The sequence below is a fragment of the Epinephelus fuscoguttatus genome, linkage group LG21, assembly GCF_011397635.1.
Source record: "Epinephelus fuscoguttatus linkage group LG21, E.fuscoguttatus.final_Chr_v1".
NCBI lineage: Eukaryota > Metazoa > Chordata > Actinopteri > Perciformes > Serranidae > Epinephelus > Epinephelus fuscoguttatus.
In genome coordinates this window covers 1,600,546-1,622,229 of record NC_064772.1, presented here as the reverse complement: position 1 = coordinate 1,622,229, position 21,684 = coordinate 1,600,546, and the positions used below count along the sequence as shown (strand labels likewise).

Below are 21,684 nucleotides of genomic sequence, written 5' to 3'. Positions count from 1 at the left end.
TCAGCAAATATATTACATTTATTACAGGTACCATCATCATTTAAGTAGGCAGGGCTACATTTTACAATGCTAATTGCAAATGTTAGCTGGGCTGCCGGGCTACTCACCTAACACAACCGAAACGCCGACCCATTGCTGGGACAGAGCCGCAAATAACTCAAGCTCCGGACATTAACCCATGCTACGATTGTAACATTAAATTTAATTGATGTTTGGCTTAGGGAGAGTAAAATTTCATCATAAACCAATCAGAGGCAGAGTAGGACAGGTATTCACAAGCACACAAGCAGGGTTGTCAGGTCCGCTTATTAGCCGCGACTGTGGGCTTGTTTTTTTTGTAAAGTTGCTTACAAATATTGGTAGTCGCGGGTTGCTTGGGCAGCCCTTTGGGCTTGTTCTCAAAACGTCGCCTTTCTCTATATATCCTAGGGCTGGGCGATAAATCGATTTTATCGATTAATTCGAATTTGCAGTTTAGGCCGATTTGTTTTAATGAAAATCCAGTTTCTATTTAAAATCTGCCACCGCCGCTCCCCGCTGGGCTCCAGTAGTTCAAAGTGGGCTCACCCCTCCCCCCCGTGCGCTTGATACACAAACAACATGGCAGCGAGTGAGGAAGAACTCCTTCTCAAGAAAGGGAACGAGTTTTTCAGCGCTTTTGTGTGCACACCTGTGTCTGTGTCTGTGCTCACCTGTGTGTGTGTGTGTGTGTGTGTGTGTGTGTGTGTGTGTGTGTGTGTGTGCGCGCATCAGGGCCAAACTCCGCCGTGCAAAACACAGAAAGCAGAGGAGGATTTTAGACGCACACCATGTAGGGACACAAATGACATGCCATTGTGTAAATAAGATGAATAAGTGTTACCAATGCCAAGCTGGCAGACCCCCGAACCATAGTTAAGGGACCTCCGAAGACCATTAGCTCCTTTAGCTTGTGTTAGCTCGTTGTGGCAACAACACATAAACAACAGGACTTCGTCTGCGTTAAAGAACTGCACTTTATTTTCAGCACTGCAGGGGTGATGCACACAAATAACTCAAAAACTATAGGAAAGGTAACCTTAAATGGCTTCTGCTGTGATCCAGTATGATGGTAGGGGAAACACTGCCGTATGATAAGAAAGGGGTCCGGTGGAAAGCGATCACAGATGCAGTCGCCATGTATATTGCAAGAGATATGGTGCCCATATATAGGCTACCGTGGAAAAGCTGGGGTTTATTTGCATGCTGAAAGTTTTGGACCCCAGGTATGTGCTACCAGGCTGCAAATATATATATTTTTTAACTAGGAGGGGAAAAAATTGATTTAAATCGTGATTCGGATTTTTTGTGAAAAAATCAGAGATTTTTTTTTTTAGGCCGTATCGCCCAGCCCTAATATATCCGTCTAATAAGTTATTTAAACACATGACGGTATGACTGCAGGATGTTTCCACAGCTTCGCTCCCTCCGCCCCTCTCCTTCAACGCATACACACAGGTGACGGTCAGTCAATCAGACTTTTCACCAGGGGTGTAGCCATCATTTCAGAGGTGAGGGGGACAAATTGTTCAGAGGTCTATTGAGGGATTTGTCATCCTCTCGCATTCAGTTGCACTTCTCCTTAGCGGCTAAAGAGCCACATAACACAGCCACAGCACAGCACCAGGGGACCGACTTCAGTTCTTTAAAATGATATACTATCAAAGTCTAAAGTTTTAGCTGCCAAGCTCTGGTTGATTTGACACAGAATGACCCTCGAGCATCTACAGGGTAAGTAGCCAGATGACTAAGTGCCAAATGACAACACTGAACACGAAAAGTTCAGTAAAACACCATTCCTGTTAACAAGTTATTAGCACACAAAATGGAATGGAAGTGACAGGGTAATAAGCCACATAATTTAATTTAATGGCATGAAGAAAGAAAGTGACACAACACTAAACATATCAACATCGAGATGTATTTTACATTTTAGTCAAATATGACAGCACAGATGTGCAAAATTAATCAAATATTTTTAAAGAGGACATGAAACACTAAACATAGTTATAATAATTTAAAGAGGGTCTCTCACCCTAAAAAGATAATTTTAGTTTAAACACTGAAAATGAAAGGAATCTCAAAATCCTGTCATTTAAGTTCAGCTGTTAAAACAAAGGGCGGCGCCATGTCTGCTGTGTCGCCGGACGTGACGTCAGCGGAGTGGTTGTCCAGCTAGCGATCACAGTGAAGTGAAGACAGTGGAGCATTTCTGAACCAGGTTGAGCGCCACACTTTTTGACAATGGAGGAAGACGAACTGGAGAGGCCTGTTGAGTCTGTGACAAGCCCCATTGCCTACGCATATGAGCCTATAAGGCGTGGGAATCGAGCAGTGGTACGGGAGGAAGAAGTGGTCGAGCCGGTGATTTGGGGTCAAGGGCGTGTCGACAACATTATGTGGTGTCAGTGTCGCTATTGTACGCCGATGCCCACTGTGCCAGAGTCCATTTGCTGCCTGGAGGTTGGTCTGGACCATCTTCTCCATGACCACCCCTGCATCACCATGGTGCGCTCATTCAGCATCCTGTGCCGGGAGGTGGACATGTTGGAGGTAGCGATGCTTTCGCTGAGGGATGTCAGAGCTGAGACGCTGCAGCGTCCCGTCAACAGCAGGTAAGTCAAGCTAGCTGTAACCGCGGGCGAATGACTCTAACCGTATGCAGTAAAGAAAACAAATGCATGCTGTACGATGTTGGCCAGGAATATGAACAATGTTTCCATGTGCTGTTTGTTTACATACAGTTGTTGCCTGACCGAAACATCTTTGTTCATGTCGTTTCTCCGGTACTAATTGCTAGCTAACCCTTAGCGTTAGCTAGTTGACGCTAACAGCTATTAGCTATCAAAACACTGTGACGCAGACAGTTTGATGTCAGACATTCAGACGGGTTCATCCTCAATAACTTTTGAGTGAGATTAGCAATACACAGTTGAAATATATTCTGGAATCTGAAAGGAATGATTCAATATTTTGTACTTTGTATGTGATATAGAATAATACATAGAAGTGGATATGAAGCAAGGCTCAAGTTAACATAAATTACCAAATGGATTTCCACTCTCACACTCTAACAAGTGGACACATATAAAAGAAAAAAGACATCCTGTTATATCTTTCCTGACAACAAACAACTTGTTTATGATCTTAAAAAATTGAGACTGCATGAATAGCAGATAGTTCTGGAGAGGAAATGTATGGAAACATGTGGTTGTACTAACACTATGAAAAAAGGTAACTTCTGCACACTTACTCCAAGCCACAAAAGTATAATAATGACAACGTTTTATCCTACTTGGATCTTCGTCAGGTCACAATGTTCAAAAATGGAAAACATACTTATATTTATACATCATGCATACCAATAGGCTGATAAGATCTATGACGGCAGGTGTGGTAATCCATCCAAACTGCCCAGGGTGATAAACATCCAAAAACAATTAACAATTCATGAAAGTATATAGAAAAAGCAGTAATACAACAGCCTTATTAAAAAAATATCAAACATACATCTTATATCATCTTTCTTAATTTCCCTGAGGGAGTCGTCCCAAGGGATTAATAAAGTTCTATCTAATCTAATCTAATCTAATCTAATCTAATCTTATACATTATATCAGAGTCATCATCCCGTCTATCAGAATGTACATCACCTATGTTCAAATATTGTTTACTAAATCTAACCAATACATTTCTTTTCCATCAGTCTCTTTAGGTTGACTGCCTACAAACAGTTTACCCTCTGGGCCAGGGGCCATTTGGGAAGGAAGAACCGGGTCCCGATTCCAGCCTGTGTGGCCTGGCCTTCCACAGATGTACAGTATGAGTGCTCATTGTTTATGACCTGGTTGGTAAGTATGTCATCTGTCAAAGTGCCTGTGCAAATGTACTGCTTATTGTCTCCCTCTTCTGTATCCTGTTGAAATGGATCGGTCTGGGTGCCGACACTGACTGTCAGGGTGTGCACACTGCTTGTCACCTGCTCTATCTCCTCACTGATGTCAGCCTCTGGGAATTTGCTGCTGGCCACCAGTTGCATACATGCCTGCCTAACCTGTTAACACAAATGTACACATTTTAGGTACCCAAATGATGTTATCAGCCTTAACATGAAAGACTTTGTACTTACATCCTGACTACTGATTTATTAAAGAATCATATACCTAAACACTTTTTGTTGTATTGTTATTCTTTCGATAATCATGCATAGAAAACTATCCAATGTATCCTCTGATTTGTTTCAGTGATGGTTGGGTGTAATTGGTTTTGGCTCAATGTCCATACCAGTTCTGGCTGTAGTGCTTGTTGAATCAGTATAATTATTTGGTGTTTTATTATCATAAGATTAATGTGTGTAAACACTGGGGATGTTTGCTTTGCTTCAGAGGGACATTAAACAAAATTAACAAAATTATAATGTTAATATCACATTTCTTGTAGGAGCCTGGGTACAGAATGTAGCAGCCAGAATCGTATGTCTTAATGTCATCAGTTCTTTTCCTCACTGACTTATCTTCTTTTCTACAGTTCTACTAGTTATTATTTTTTGTGACTCTCAAAAGTATCAATGTACAGTTATTTCTAATGTCCATGGAGAATCATGCATCTCACTACATTAGCAATGTCCTCCTGATTTGTACTAATGTACAATGTGTTTTTACTAGGTGCTATAGTAGGTAATAGTTACTAGTACTAGTAGTAACTAGTAGTACTGATAGTATCTGCCATGAAGTGTCTGTTGTGTGTTACTGCAGTTCAGGACCAATACAAAGTTCCAGTGCTATTTCCCTAAATATCTACAAGGTATGTTCAGTAAAAGGTAAAAACTAGACTAGAATGAAATGCTGAATAACTGCCAAATGCATCAATATATTATTAGGCCTGCCACCGTGACTATTCTTGTTGACTTTTTAGTGTTATGGTAATGTTGGTCATGACTATACATTAGCAGAAGCTAGCGGATAGCGCTAACATCGGCCAATCAAAAATGCTAAGGGTCAACACTTTAGGTTGAAAAAGTAAATTATTGTGCCTTACGTAGTGTCGTGATGGCTCCGACATATATATGTACATGTATATTTATTTTTTAATTTGCCAATTTGCTTGACGCGTGTGACGGCTTTTCGCAGCCAAGCCATGTGAAGGAAAAGCTAGCTAGAAAAAACTTTAGTGCATGCATGGCAAGAGATGGCAAGAGGAATAAAGAGGATGACGGTGAGGAAGATAACGGGATTGGAGTTAATGCATGGATTATTTTATTACGTTTGGATTCCTGACTGACTGCTTTGGAAAACATGGAGTCCTGGTAAGTAGTATTTCTTTAGCGGTTTGCATCAGCTGTGATGACCGCTGACTGGCCCAGATGTTTATATAGGTTGTGGTTCATTTTTAGTTTTGGACAGTAACTTTGGCACATGCACCATGCAGTGTTGCCGACCCTCTCCTGGCTGCCATCCTCGTCCGGAGCAGCTGCCTCCTCCTCCACAAAATTGTGACTTTCCACCCTCCTCCTTGTTACTGGCTCAAAAGCATAGGCCAGTGGGTTTGATGATCGATCAATGTATCTTTCGGCTTCGTCTTCTGACACCTTTTCACTTGGTAAATTTCCTAAACTGCTGCTTCTTCGTCTTCCTCCGTCTACAGACAAGTGTCATGAAACCAACCAACCACTCCGATGACGTAGGCAGTGATGCAAAATAAAGATGGCGCTGAGCACGGCCCAAAACGTATCGTAAAAGCATTTAAAAATTGGATTTTCTCTCAAATAGGCTGACTTTTCCGACTTTTTATTTCGTCAGTATGTCTTAATAATGCACACATCTCCTATGCTGGTGTCTGTTCCGTTGTTTCATGTCCTCTTTAAGCCTTCTCCTTGTGCTACCTATTGCAATACAGACAAGTCAGGTCCACGGTTCCGCGTCCGGGACGAAAACCACATTGCTCCTCCTCAATCTCAGGTTCAACTCTCGACCGGACCCTCTTCTCCAACACTCTGGAGTAGACCTTACCGGATAGGCTGAGGAGTGTGATCCCTCTGTAGTTGGAACACACCCTCTGGTCCCCTTTCGTGAAAATGGGGACCACCAGCCCGGTCTGCCACTCCAGAGGCACTGCCTCCGATGTCCATGCAATGTTGCAGAGGCGTGTCAGCCAGGACAGCCCTACAACATCCAGAGCCTTGAGATATCCAGGGCGAATCTCATCCAACCCTGGGGCTCCGCCGCTGCGGAGTTGCTTCACTACCTTAGCGACTTCTGCCTCCAAAAATTGGACGACCTGCCCCCGAGACCCCCGACTCTGTTTCCTCACTGGAAAACGTGTTGGTGGGATTGAGGAGCTCCTCCAAGTATTCCTTCCACTGCCCGACAATGTCCCCAGTTGACATCAGCAGCTCACAGCGTGAGCAAGTTGCCGCCTTCCCCCCCGAGGCGTTGGACGGTTTGCCAGAACCTCTTCGGAGCCGACTGATAGTCTTTCTCCATGGCCTAACTGAACTCCTCCCACGCCCGAGTTTTTCAGAATCAGAATCAGAAATACTTTATTGATCCCCAAGGGCAAATTATTTGTGTTACAGGTGCTCCTTGCAAGAGAGGAAAGATACGTGAAAATATAGTATATTTACAAATATATAGTGAAAATAAACAGGAATTATTAACAAAAATAAAAAGTAAATATATATATACTACACACACACATATACATATATATTATATGTATACAAATATATATATATATATATATATATATATAGTAACCTAAACAAGATTATTTACACAAACAGAATATATACAGTCAGGGTGAAATGGGGTTATTGCACAAGTTAAATTATTGCACATGTTGACAGTGTGTGAAAAAATCTCAGGGCCACTCACAGGGAGGAGTTGTACAGTTTGATAGCCACAGCAGGCAGGAATGATTTCCTGTGGCGCTCAGTGGTACATTTAGGTGGTATGAGCCTCCCACTGAAAGTACTCTTGTGCCTGACCAGCACATGGTGGAGTGGGTGTGAGACATTGTCCAAGATAGTTTGTAGCTTAGACAGCATCCTCCTCTCTGACACCACCATCAGTCACACTCCGTTACCACAACATCACTGGCCTGCGGATCAGTTTGTTGAGTCTGTTGGTGTCTGCCACCCTCAGCCTGCTGCCCCAGCACACAACAGCAGAGAGGATAGCACTGGCCACCACAGAAAATCCTGAGCGTAGTCCGGAAGATGTTGAAGGACCTCAGTCGCCTCAGAAAATAGAGACGGCTCTGGCCCTTCCTGTAGAGAGCGTTAGTGTTTTTAGCCCAGTCCAGTTTATTGTCAATGTGTACCCCAAGGTACTTATAGTCCTCTGCAATGTCCACACTGACCCCCTGGATGGAAACAGGGGTCACCGGTGTCTTGGTCCTCCTCAGATCCACAGCCAGTTCCTTTGTCTTTGCCACGTTGAGCTGCAGATGGTTCTGCTCATACCATGTGACAAAGTTATCCACAACAGCCCTGTACTCATCCTCATCACCCTTGCTGATACATCCAACTATAGCAGAGTCATCAGAAAACTTGTGAAGATGGCAGGTCTCAGTGCAATAGCTGAAGTCCGTGGTGTAGAGGGTGAAGAGGAAGGGAGAGAGGACAGTCACCTGCGGGGCCCCGGTATTGCTGACCACTCTGTCTGACACACAGCATTGCAAGTGCACATACTGTGGTCTGCCAGTCAAGTAGTCTACAATCCAGGACACCAAGGGGGCATCCACCTGCATTGCTGTCAGTTTGTCACCCAGTAGAGCTGGACGGATGGTGCTGAATGCACTGGAGAAGTCAAAAAACATGACCCTCACAGTGCTCGCCGGCTTGTCCAGGTGGGCGTAGACGCGGTTGAGCAGGTAGATGATGGCGTCCTCAACTCCAAGTCGGGGCTGATCGGCGAACTGGAGGGGGTCCAAAAGTGGCTTGACCATGGGCCGGAGCTGCTCCAAGATGAGTCTCTCCAGGGTCTTCATGATGTGGGAGGTCAATGCCACAGGTCTGTAGTCCTTGGAGCCACTGGGACGCGACGTCTTTGGGACAGGAACGAGGCAGGATGTCTTCCACAGCAAGGGGACCCTCTGGAGACTCAGGCTCATGTTGAAGACATGCTGAAGTACTCCACATAGCTGGGGAGCACAGGCTTTGAGCACCCTAGGGCTGACACCATCAGGGCCTGCAGCCTTATTTGAGTGGAGTCTTATCAGCTGTCTTCTCACATGGTCAGCAGTGAAGCACATTGTGGAGGTGACGACACGTGGGGGAGGGGTGTAGTCCTCATGATGGAGAGTGTAGTCAGTCTCACACCCCAGCAGTGTCAAATCTGTTAAAAAAACAGATTCAGTTCATTGGCCCTGTCCACGCTGCCTTCAACTCCTCCGTGGCTGTTGGTCCTGAAGCCAGTGATGGTCCTCATTCCACTCCAGACCTCTCTCATGTTGTTCTGCTGGAGTTTCCACTCCAGCTTCCTCCTGTACCTCTCTTTAGCCTCCCTGATCTTCATCTTCAGCTCCCCCTGTATTGTTCTCACCTCCTCCCTGTTACCAGCTCTGAAGGCCTTCTTCTTTGTGTTGACAATGGCTTTGATGTCCTTTGTTACCCACGGTTTGTTATTTGGGTAACAATGGACAGTCCTGGCTGGGACAGTGGAGTCCACACAGATGAATGACGTGACATGCTGACGTCGGGTTGGCAGAGGGGGGGATGTAAACAGTTACAATAATGGCATGTGAAAATTCCCTGGGCAATACGGCCTCCGAGACTGCTGCTGCTTGGCTCCGCTTGGCCCACCGATACCCGTCAGCTGCTTCCGGAGACCCACAGACCAACCATGCCCTGTAGGCCTCCCTCTTCAGCCTGACTGCTCCCCTCACCTCTGGTGTCCACCAGCGAGTTCAGGGATTGTCGCCACGACTAGCCCCAGTGGCCTTGCGACCACAGCTCGCAACCGCCACCTCGACGATGGCAGAGCGGAACACGGCCCATTCGGACTCAATGTTCCCCTCTCCCTCGGGACGCAGTCAAAGCTCTCCCGGAGGTGGGAGTTGAAGATCATCTTGACAGGTTCTTCCGCCAGGCGTTCCCAGCAGACCCTCATGCTCGTTTGGGCCTGCCAGGTCTGCGTGGCGTCCTCCCCTGCCATCTGATCCAGCTCATCACCAGGTGGTATACCCGGATAAGCGGAGGACGACGAGTACAATGAGTATGAGTAATTAGTCATCATTTAGCGAACATTATCTACATGCAACAGCATTACTGAACTTACATGGTTTGTTTGGAAGAAACCAGTAGCACACATCTCGTCTGTGCGATTGATTCTGATCACAATACGACAGCATGTGTATGCGCCTGGCGCTGTCTATTCATGGTACATTTAAAGACAGCTCGGAAAAACACGTTACCACATGCTAAAAACAAATTGAGTTATTCTATTAAGTGTCAATTTCATTCATTTAACATTCAAATTAACACAAGAAGTTTGTGCTCTAGAGAAAGGATCAGCACTAAGTGAATAACCTCCTAAGCCCTTTGATAAGCTATTATGGCAAGGCTAAACTATACAGACCAGTGAGCAGTGATAACAGGGGCGGCTGTGGCTCAGAGGTAGAGCGGGTCGTCCACCAATCGAAAGATCAGTGGTTCGATCCCAGGCTCCTCCAGGCTGCATGTCGAAGTATCCTTGAGCAAGATACTGAACCCCAAATTGCTCCCGATGGCTGTTCCATCGGTGTGTGAGTGTGTTAAAACTGAGTAGCAGGTGGCACCTTGTATGGTAGCCTCGGCCACCAGTGTATGAATGTGTGTGTGAATGGGTGAACGTGACTCGTAGTGTAAAAAGCGCTTTGAGTGGTCACTAGATGACTAGAAAGGCGCTATACAAATGCAGGTCCATTTACCATAACTATCATGTCTTTGGGGTCATCAGGTGGGAACCTCCTTTCACCAGTGTTTCCTCTAATTGGTCCCATGACACCTCCAGGAGGCTAGACAGTGATCTCTGGCTCAGAGACACTCCTCTAATGCCAGGTCTCACTGCTCCCCGCACCAACCCAACAACCTCCTTTACTTTACACATGGCTTTCTCAGCCCAAACAGCACCGTCACATTCAACAAACCCAGGCTCCGTACATGCGAGCTCCAGGTAGAAGCAGTGCTGATACTACCTTTCCTAGCACATTCACCATACTCTGTTTCACACGCTACATAGCATAACTCCAATATAAGCTAAAGTTAAGGAGATAGATAAACACACAGGATCAGCAAACACACTCACCTTGCAGCATTGTCTCAAACAAAAGGGATTCAAATAGGCTACTCCCACACTTAAATATACTTCCTCTTCCTGGATTTCCTCCTGAGAGGACTGATTGGTGGATCTCTCCACCTGATCTCAAGGAGTTATGTACCCTGCTTAGTAGTTCCCCCTGCTGGCGCCCAACTGACATTATTTTTTCTCATCCAGATCCACTGACTAGCTCTGGCTGCTTCATCTGACATTTCCCTCACTGTCTTCCTCAAACTCTGTCCCCGCACTCCGAGTTCCCCCAGGAGCGAGACAGCTGATCTTGCTATGAATCCCCTACACCCCACTTCCACTGGACAAATCCTAGTTTTTCATCCTCACTGCTCAGCTTCTGCTCCTATATCTGCATACCTAAGCTTTTTTCTTTCATAGGCTTCTTCCACTGAGTCTTCCCAATGAACTGTCAGCTCAATGAAATACACTATCCATCGACTCACTGACCACAACACTATGTCAGGCCTCTGCTTGGTACAAACTGTTTCCTGGGGAACAACAAGCTTTCCACCTAAATTTACTTGCATTTCCCAATCACGAGCACCTTCTAGGCGGCCACACCTTTGCCTCCTTACTAAGTTACCCCTTCTGTATTTCTCCCCCTCACGGACAAACTGAATTGCTAAACTGCTATTCTTAAAACCTTCTGAATTTACCTGTCTTCGTTTCCCTTCGATGCCTGCAGCTAAACATTTCAACACCTGGTTATGTTGCTAAGTATATAGATAAGATAGCGCTGAAGAGAGCGCTTCAGTTGCCTTCCTTCCAATGCGTATACATGTGTTATGCGTGAGAGAAGGTGTGTGTTTGTGTGCGGGTGTGTCTTTGTGTGTGTGTGTGTGCATGCTCAAAGGGGTTTTTTTGGGGAGTTTTTCCTTATCCGCTGTGAGGGTCTTAAGGACAGAGGGATGTCGTATGCTGTAAAGCCCTGTGAGGCAAATTGTGATTTGTGATATTGGGCTTTATAAATAAAATTGATTGATTGATTGATGTGTGTGGGTGGCATTGGGTTTGGTTTGTTTTGTTTTGCTTGCTTTTATTGTGTAAAGCAGTTTGTGTTACATTTTAATGTATGAAAATATATAATATAAAAATAATATAAAATATATAAATAAAGTCTGATATATATCGGCCTTGTGACAAGCTAACTTTACAGCCTGACAAAATATGCTTTAAGGTTGCGGTACCTGAACACAATGGACATGATGGGTCCCCATTTACCCACAGTTTTAGGTTGTGGGGGGTTGGTAACAGATCATATGTTGCCCCTACCAGGAATCTAATACGATTCTCCTCCATACAGGTCCCTCCAACTAAGCTTCCTCTTCTTTTATCTTGCTTTATTCCGTACCGGTTTGCCTGAACCACACCACAGGTTTGGAACCACACTCCTAACTACCACATCCTTACTCCGAGATAACAAGAGCTCTGTCCTGACCTTGGTACATTTAGATTCCTCTGTTAAACTAGATACTGGCAGCTGAAGTATCCCTTTTCCATACAATGCACCACTACTTAGGCACCTAGGAGCGCCCAACTACTTCCTAATACAGGAGCTAACCGACCTTTCAATTCTCTCCACAACGGACATTGGAATTTCATAAATTGACAATGGCCACATTAACCTAGGATATAGTCCAAATTGCAAACACCACAACTTCAACTTTCCTGGAAGTTCTGATTTATCTATTGTATCCAATCCTTCAGCCACATCTTTTCTAAATTTCACCACCTGTTCCTCATCATTCAACTCCACACTCTACCACCTACCTAAGCTCTTTACTGACTTGAGGTTCTTATTTACCTTATCTAGCAGCCTCTTTGTACATGGCATTGTTGTGGTCACCAGTGTCATGTCATCAATGCAAGCCCTAACTGGTGGAAGATGCAACCTGTTCTGCCGTCTCTCCCCACCTACCACCCACTTAGAAGCCCTGATGATTACTTCCATCGCCGTAGTAAATGCTAATAGAGAAATTGTACACCCTGCCATGATGCCTATTTTTAGCCTCTGCCAACCTGTTGTGAAACCTGCTGTACTTACCCACAACCTAATATCCTGAAAATATGCTTTCACTAAGTTAACAACTACCTGTGGCACTTTGAAGTAGTCAAATGCACTCCAAATGAGGCTATGCGCTACTGAACCAAACGCATTTACAAGATCTAAAAATATTACATGCAGGTCCCTTTTTTTAATCTTCACTGCCTGAATCTGGTGCCAGATCATGCTAATATGCTCTAAACACCCGGCAAAACCTGGTATTCCTGCCTTCTGCACCATAGTATCTATTAAGCTATTCATTTCTAAACAGCTAACTAATCTCTGCGTTACTACACTAAAGAAAATCTTCCCCTCTACATTGAAGAGTGAATTCATATGGCATTGGCTAAGGTCCACAGACTCCCTCTCCTTAGGAATGAGGACACCCCCTGCCCTACGCCATGCTCTTGGGATAATTTGTTTTTCCCAAACTATTCTTAGCTGTTTCCACAAAAATTTAAGGATATCGGGTGCACTTTTATAAACCCAGCAGGGGACTCTAGAAGAAGCCTTTGCATGACGTTATCTCACAGCGCACTCTTCTTCTACGGGTGTTCTTTTGCATTTTATTTTTCATGAGAAGCGCCACCTTCTGCTCGACCTGTTGACTCCCAATACTCGCAAAACAATAATGAATGGAAACGTGCATAAATCCGCATTTTCTTTTGTGCATTTTCACAAAATCCGCTTAAAATTTGCGATACATTTGGATGGAAACCCAGCTAATGCCATGATGGTTTTGTCAATGTTAAGACGACAACTTTCTTAAACAGAACAAACGCTGGTGTCCTTCTGCTCTTTCTTGGTCGGTGTGCCAGATGTTTAGTTATGCCTCTGCCTCCTTTAGCGACAGTGGTAACTGTAACAAGTGTAGCTTATTTGCTGTGTTGGAGGCAAGGCTCAGTGTATTGGAAGCGCGGCTCCACACCATGGAAAATCATACAGTAGCTGCGGTAGTTAGCCAGCCCCCTCTAGCTGGCACGGAGCCACATAGCATAGCCTCTGCTAGCGGTCCCCCGGTAACCCCCAGTGCAGCTGGGAGGCTGGGTAACTGTCCGGGAGAAGCGTAGTTCCAAGCCATAACCCACGGTTCACCACCAGCCTGTTCATGTTTCTAACCACTTTTCCCCACCCAGCGACACACCTGCTGAGGAGAAAACTCTGGTTATTGGCAGCTCTATTTTGAGAAACGTGAAGTTAGCAACACCAGCGGCCATAGTCAAATGTATCCCTGGGGCCAGAGCGGGCGACACTGAGTCAAATTTAAAACTGCTTTAGCTAAGGCTAAACAGAGATTTAATAAGATTGTTATTCACGTCAGCGGCAATGACACCCGGTTACACCAATCGGAGGTCACTAAAATTAATGTTGCCTCTGTGTGTGAATACGCTAAAACTATGTCGGACTCCGTAGTTTTCTCTGGACCCCTCCCAAATCTGACCACTGATGACATGTTTAGCCGCATGTCATCATTTAATAGTTGGCTGTTCAGGTGGTGTCCAGCAACAATGTGGGTTTCGTTAATCACTGGCAAACTTTCTGGGGAAAATCTGATCTGATTAGGAAAGACGGCATTCATCCCACTTTGGATGGAGCTGCTCTCATCTCTAGGAACCTGGCCAAGTTTATTAGTAATTCAAAACCCTGACAACCCAGAGTTGAGACCAGGAATCAGAGTCGCAGTCCTACACGCTTCTCTGAGCTTCTAGTGCAGTTACCCACCCATAGTTTTATACAAATGGTGTCTGTCCCCCGACCACCTAAATTATCTAAATCTGAAATTAAACAAAGAGGAGTTGTGCATAACAACCTCATAAAGCTTAAAACCTCTTCTGTGACAGAAAGACAAAACAGGAGAATTAAATGCAGACTGTAAAATATCAGGTCTCTAACATCTAAAGCAGTGTTAGCAAACGAATAAATATCAGATAATCATATTGATTTACTCAGCCTCACTGAGACCTGGCTGTGTCAAGATGAATTTGTCAGTCTAAATGAATCTACTCCTCCCAGTCATAATAATACCCACATTCCTCGAGGCAGCGACCGAGGAGGGGGTGTTGTAGCCATTTTTAACTCTAGTCTGTTAATCAGCCCTAAACCTAAACTAGATTATAATTCATTTTCATTTTGTTCTTAGTCTTTTACATCTGACCTGGAAAACCTCGCAGCCACTTTTATTTGTTATAGTGTACCATGCTCCTGGCCCGTACTATGAATTTGTATCTGAATTCTCAGAGTTTTTATCCAGTTTAGTTCTTAAATCAGATTAAGTTATTATTGTAGGCGATTTTAACATTCATGTTGACGTTGATAATGACTCCCTGGCTCCTGCGTTTATCTCATTATTGGACTTCATTGGCTTCAGTCAGGGTGTATATAAACCCACTCACTGTTTTAACCATACCTTGTGCTTCTGAGATATAATGTTGAGTAATGGCCAGAAAAGTGAGAGAGAACATTACGATGTCACAGTGAAGTTGACCTTTGACCTTTTGGATATTAAATGTCATAACTTCATGGGACTTCCTGTAGGCGGCAAGATGGAGTAGTCGCACTTTTCCATGCTCCTGACCTGCTAACTTTTAAACCTTCCTAAGAGTTCTGCCGCGACAGCATAACCAGTCATAAACACTCAAATATAATCTCCAGCAGTCTCCCACAGCGGCAATATGTCTACCAGATCTAGGAAAGACAAGCAAAAGAATAAAGACTTGGCGTCCAGCACTGTCACGGCTACACTAACGCCTATGCTAGCAGACCACAAGACAGCGCTCCATACAGTATTCAACGCTGCGTTTTCTAAACTCGAAACGAAGCTGGACAATATCCAGGCCACTTTACTGGATCACCAACAACGTCTCTCTTCGCTGGAAGCAGCTGCCACCACGACCAGCCAGGACATGCGAGCCATGGAGATGAAGCTAACTATGATAACTGAGGAAAACACCACGCTAAGAGCCAAGCTTATCGATCTGGAAAGCAGAAGCCGTCGGCATAATATCAGGATTGTTGGCCTCCCCAAAGACATCAAGGGTCCCCAGCCTACTGCGTTCTTCTTCCAGCTCTTACTCGAGGTCTTTGGGGAACACACTCTGACATCAGCCCTAGATCAGAATTAGATCGGGCCCACCGCACGCCAAACCAGCTAAACCAGGCCCTGTTGGGAAGCCCCGGGCCGTCATGATATGCTTCCACATATTTCAGACCCGGGAGCTGGTGGTGAGCGAAGCCCGAAAGCTGCGAGGCAAGCTGAAATACAAAGGTACTTCGATCCACATATTTGAAGACTATTGTCCTGAAATATTGGAACAACGTTCGGCGTACCGCAACATCATGAAACAGCTCTACAACCTCGGCTTAAAACCGGCTATCCACGGCTAAGCTGCTCATTACGATCACAGAGGGAAAGAGGAGACGGCTCGCCTCCCCCAAGGACGCTCAGGATTTCATCGTGTCTCACTGCCGACACAGCGCCGGATCTACAGAGGGCTGATTTTATTATCGGGTATGTTTGTGTAAAGTGTAGGATTATTATGGAAACCCGGTAATCTATGCTAAAAGGGGGCTAACTTTAGTTGTGTTGTTGTTAGCAACTAGTCGTGACCGGTGTCCGGCTAAACTGAAATGACTAGCCCCCTGACTGACAGATTTGTTTTTCCATTGTGCCATACTACATGTCGTGGGTCAGACTCTGGTCCAGTTGTTTTTAGCAAGTTGCTACACCTAGTGCCAGGCTAACTTGTCATTGCTCCCGTCTAATGAAAAGTCACTAACATTACGGACCATATGTTACACTTCCTATTGAGGAGATTGTGTTTCATTAAGGTAGAGCATTCCTCTGTTAAACTTAAGAGTATTTTTGTTCTTTCTACTTTTCTGCAATATTGCTTCACTGGACTTGCTAACCCCCATCTTATTATTGTTGACCTAGATATCTCTTCTAATTTGAGGAAATCTACCTAGAGGGATTGCACCTGTTTTTTCTGTTTCCTTTGTATAATTTATGAATCATGGTCAGCATAGTAATTCATAAATACTGGGGGTGCTATGCTGTGTTTGTAACTACTGGATTGCTGTTTCGTTTGCACTTGAAACTGTTTTTTAGTTTTGTTTACTTGTTGCTGGATTTTTGGGTTTTTTTCTTTATTATTGAACTCACTGACTATATTGAGATGTGATCAGGCTGGAGCAAGGACTGGAAGAATCATACAGATGCAAGGACAATGCATCATTGTGCAATGGACACCTAAGGCTCTGTTAAAGCACTGTGAAGCACAGGTCCAGGGACTCATGTTAAGTCACTGGCCATGTGGTTCTGTATACGTGGCGTCTATGTACCTGTTTAGTGTGTATGAATGTATTCTATTTTATCTTGTACCCCCCCTTTTTTTCTTTTTTCTTCTTCTACCCTTTCTCTCCTCTCCTCTCCTCCAGCACCTACCACTTCCTTGTTCCCTGCAGCTACCTGCCTCCGCACAACATCCCCCCTTCCCTTCCCTTTTACAGCCCTGTCCCCCTCCTTGGAGATGGTAAGATATGACTGACACAAATGACATACTCAGATTTTCAGATTTGTTTCATCGAATGTGAGGGGAGTAGGGGGTGCCACCAAGACTAGTAGGATCATGGCACACATGCAACAGCTCAAGGGGGACATATTTTTTAGTCAAGAGACCCATCTGTGCAACAGAGAGGTGTCACGGCTTAAAAAACCCTGGGTCAGCCACATATTTCATTCTGAATTTAATCAGAAGGCCAGGGGCATAGCCATCCTGATTCGTAAAAACATACAATTCGAACCTCACAAAACAGTGACAGATCCCGCAAGCCGCTTTGTTATTGTTTCTGGCATACTACATGACGTCCGGGTTATTCTAGCTAATGTCAACGGCCCAAACTGGGATGACAGTTCATTTGTAACCAAACTTTTCACATCCTTCCCAAACACTGACAATTACCATATCATTGTGAGAGGAGATTTCATTTTGGTCCAAGATCTGTCACTCGATAGATCCTCTAACAAGGTGCTGCCTCTAACTAAATCAGCTAAGACTCTAGACACTTTTGCTGAACAACTTGGGCTCTCAGACCCATGGTGATGTAAATTTCCTACTACCAACTACCGACAACAGACTCCTCCCCAACGTCAACTCCTGTGACTATCACAGTACCACGCCCCGACTTCCCTCGACCATTACAAACATTTTCTGCACTCCCAAATTATACTGTTCTTTGACTTGAACAATCTGCCAGAAACCAGAAGAGCAGTATTATGGGAGGCTTGGAAAGCCAATATCAGAGGTCAACTAATTTCTTTTGTTTCAAACCTGAACAAAACTGAAACATCCCATATTACAGAATTGATGCGACAGATAAAAGATGTTGACATCAAATATGCATCCAACCCAGATCCCAACCTTTACAAAGAGCGCCTCAAGCTACAAACAGATTTTGATTTGGCTTCCACTAACAAAGCAAAACTACAAATACTCAAATCTAGACAGCACTTTTTCAAGTCTGGGGATAAGGCCGGGAAGCTTCTGGCTCATCAGGCCAGGGCTGAGGAGTCTTTAAGATTAATCTCGGCCATCAGCTCCGACTTGGGAGAGACTTATACTGAAAATTAATAAAACGTTTGCAAAATTTTCAGATATCTTAGCTCCAGCACTTAGAGACATGTATAATGAGGCGTTTCTTTATGGTCGGCTGCCAGACACCCTGTCAAGGGCCACCATCTCCTTAATTTTAAAAAAAGAGAAGGACCCTTTACTATGCAGTAGTTACAGACTGATCTCTCTTCTAAATGTTGACCTTAAAATCCTCTCAAAAGTTCTCGCTCTCTGTCTCCAACAAGTGTTGCCCGCAATCATCTGATTGGACCAAACAGGTTTTATGCCGGACCGACAGTCCTCCCACAACACCAGACAACTGCTTAACATCATTAACTCGCAGAGCTCTGAGACCCCTGAGATAGTGGTATCCCTCAACGCTGAAAAAGCATTTGACAGTGTGGAGTGGGGGTACCTCTATGAGGTGATCAATAAATTTGGCCTCGACAGCAATTTCATTCTCTGGGTCAAGCTTTTATGTTCTTCTCCCATGGCCTCAGTACAAACAAATGACACGCTGTCACCACCCGTTCCTCTCAAGAGAGGCACGAGACAGGGCTGTCCCTTGTTGCCTCTCTTATTCGCTGTTGCGGTAGAGCCCCTGGCACTTTGGCTGTGCTCAGAGAAAGGTTTTGAGGGTATCACCCAATTAGGCGCAACGCATAAAGTCTCATTATACGCGGACGATTTCCTCCTGTACATTTCAAATCCAGCTAGCTCTTTACCCGTGATTTTTAACATCTTAGAACGGTTCGGTGCACATTCTAGTTACAAAATAAATTACCAAAAAAATGGGAGCTCTTTCCTATCAACTCACTGGCTAAGCAGATCTCGTGCTCTATAACCCCATTCAAATGGGCTGACAATGGTTTTCGCTATTTGGACATTATTATCACAGAGTCCATGTCCGATATGTTCTGTGCTTACTTTCTACCTCTGGTCAAGAAGACCGAGAGAGACTTTGACCACTGGTCTGCCTTACCTTTGTCCCTCGCGGCTAGGATAAATTTGATCAAGATGGTTGTCATGCCCAAATTCCTTTACCTCTTTCAGCACATTCCCATATACATTACCAAATCATTTTTTGACAAAGTAGACAGGATTATATCCAAATTTCTATGGGGAATCAAGCCGACCCAAATTTGAAAGACAATCTTGCAGTCTCTCAAAAAGGACAGAGGTCTTGCAATCCCTAACCTTAGGCGATATTATTGGGCGGCTAATATGCAGAAAAACCTACATTGGATGAATGATGACTGAGATTGCCCTCCCGCCTGGACTCCGTTAGAAAGGGCAGCCTTGTACCTTTCTCTGCGCTCTGTCCTATGTTCCCAGCTTCCCTTCCCTGTAACTCCCCTGGGGGTGAACCCAGTTTTATCAGCCTCTCTGAAAATATGGAGCCAACTCAGGAAGAACCTTGACCTGCAGGGCCCTTCTGTCCACTCTCCACTTCTTAAAAACCACACCTTCAAACCCTCAAACACAGACCCAGCATTCAAAACTTGGCACGATAAGGGTATCATCAGCATCAAGGATCTATACACAGACGGTATTTTTTCATCTTATGCAGAACTCTCCTCCAAATTTCATTTACCAAGCTCCCACCTTTTCTGTTTTTTGTTAAAAAGAATTTTCCCCATTTTCCTAATCACCCCCCTGAAACTCTGATTGACACCCTGCTAGCCGTGGACCCAAAACGAAAAAAATGCATTTCAGTGTAACTCCCTGTGTTCGACCACCTCAGAACCTCTTAATTTGATCAAGACTGCATGGGAGAATGAGATCTTGCCTCCGGAAGAAGAGCGGAAGAGCCCTGGTTTCCGGTTGTAGGCTGTTTGTAGTCCGTGTGATATTGACCAACCACGTTTGAGCCAGCTGCAGTTGTTGCCAGGTTAAACGGTCCGTGCGGTGAACTAACAAGGCAGAGCATAATTGGCGTCACTGCAAACTCTGAATCCATCGCAATGGTTCAGCATATTTACTTAGCTTATATATAAACGGAAGTTGGAAACGGAAATTCGCCTCCTTCGCCCAAATCAAACCGGAATGCCAAAAAATCGGGGGTCTGCCCCCAGGGTCTGCCGGAAGTCAGATGCCAAACACAGCCGATGGGTTCCGAGAATGTGTCCTAGATTGACGACCTTTTGGCAAAGTGCCTTTAATACCATAGGTGGAGCTTATGGTCAAACTATTCCCCCTAACCCAGTATCAGGCATTTTTTGTGTGGGCCTAAGTGTGAGCGTTGCTTGTCCCAGTCTGGTTCGGACCTGAAGTGGGTGGGTTTGTGGGTGGGTGGGACTAGGTTTAGAGGAGTAGTTGACATGCTGCTGTACAGCCATATCTCCTTTCATACTATTTGATTACATTGTATGTCAAGCTATTGAAAAATCCCAATTAAAAGATTTGAAGAAAGAAAAAAAAATGTCATTACTTCATTATTTTATGCTATCAGATATTTGTGTGAAGTTTTGTTATGATTAGCATATGAATTTTTGAGTTATAGCTAAAAACATATTTTGTGAAGTCACACTGACCTTGACCTTTGACCTTCAACCACAAAATTCTACCAGTTTGTTCTTCAGGCAAGGGGAGCTTTGTGTCAAATTTAAAGGCAGTCTCTTAAGGTTTTCCTGAGATGTCATGTTCATGAGAATGAGACAGCTGCTAGGTCACACTAACCTTGACCTTTGAACACTGCAATCCAATCAGTTGGTTGTTAAGACCAAGTGAACATTAAAGAAATTCCCTCCCGGTGTTGTTGAGGAATCACATTCACAAAAATAAGACAAAGTCACAGTAACCTTGACCTTTGACCACAAAATGTAATCATTTCATCATTGTCCAAGTGCCAAGTCCATTTGTGCAAAATTTGAAGAACTTCCCTTGAGGTGTTTTTGAGATATCATGTACACAAGGATGGGACAGATGGACTACCCGAAAACATAATGCCTCGAGCCACCGCTGTCACTGCCGCAGAGACATAAAAATCCAAATCTAACAGCTTGTTTTCAATCTTTTCACACTGTGCACTTTAATTACATTCAGATACAGAAAGCACATGCTATCTGCAGTGCTATTACACTGCAGTGTTATTACTGTTATACGTGTGCACAGATTTTCATCCGTTGCCCAGCTGAGAAATCATGTACATTAATTAAGCCAGTGCATACATTTTGCACAGGAGCAGTCAGACACTAACTTCATAAAATACCACTCAGAAATATCTAAAGGACATCACTGGTGTGCAGAAAGCAACAGAAACACAAGGATTTGGTTCCATGCAAAAATCTTGCAGTTAAATTCTCACTTGGTGTGGAAGTTTCTTTAGTTCACAAATAGATCAGTTTAGCACTAGATTACTGCTGTAAGTGTGTGTCTTGCCATTAAAGTACCTGACGGACAGCTGGTGTGTCTTTACTTGCATGTCTTATGTCAGGACAGTTTGTGCACTGAGGGACACATTTTTCCCATCCGTCTCCTTTCTAAGAATCAGGACACCATACCTTCAAAGATGGATTTGTTGTCATCATTGGAGCACTGGGTCTGGCTCAGCTCTCCCCACTGCTTGTTGGTGCCACGGCTGGGAATGTAGGCTTGGATGTTGAAGCAGTAGCTCTCCCCTCGGTCCAGATTAGTCAGCGCTATCACATTGGTCTTAGAGATGTGCGTTTTCTGCAACAGAAGGAAAGCATGTATTTTG

General features: G+C 44.4%; 1 protein-coding gene across 1 annotated transcript in view; it reads right to left on the bottom strand.

Moving 5' to 3' along the window:
* The window catches only part of f3a (coagulation factor IIIa), a 38,066-nt gene that overhangs the window by 8,612 nt on the left and 7,770 nt on the right, over positions 1–21,684 (bottom strand). Inside the window, exon 5 of the mRNA XM_049565832.1 lies at positions 21,488–21,656. Within this exon, the coding sequence (XP_049421789.1) occupies positions 21,488–21,656 (169 nt within the window). The remainder of the gene's footprint in view (positions 1–21,487; positions 21,657–21,684) is intronic.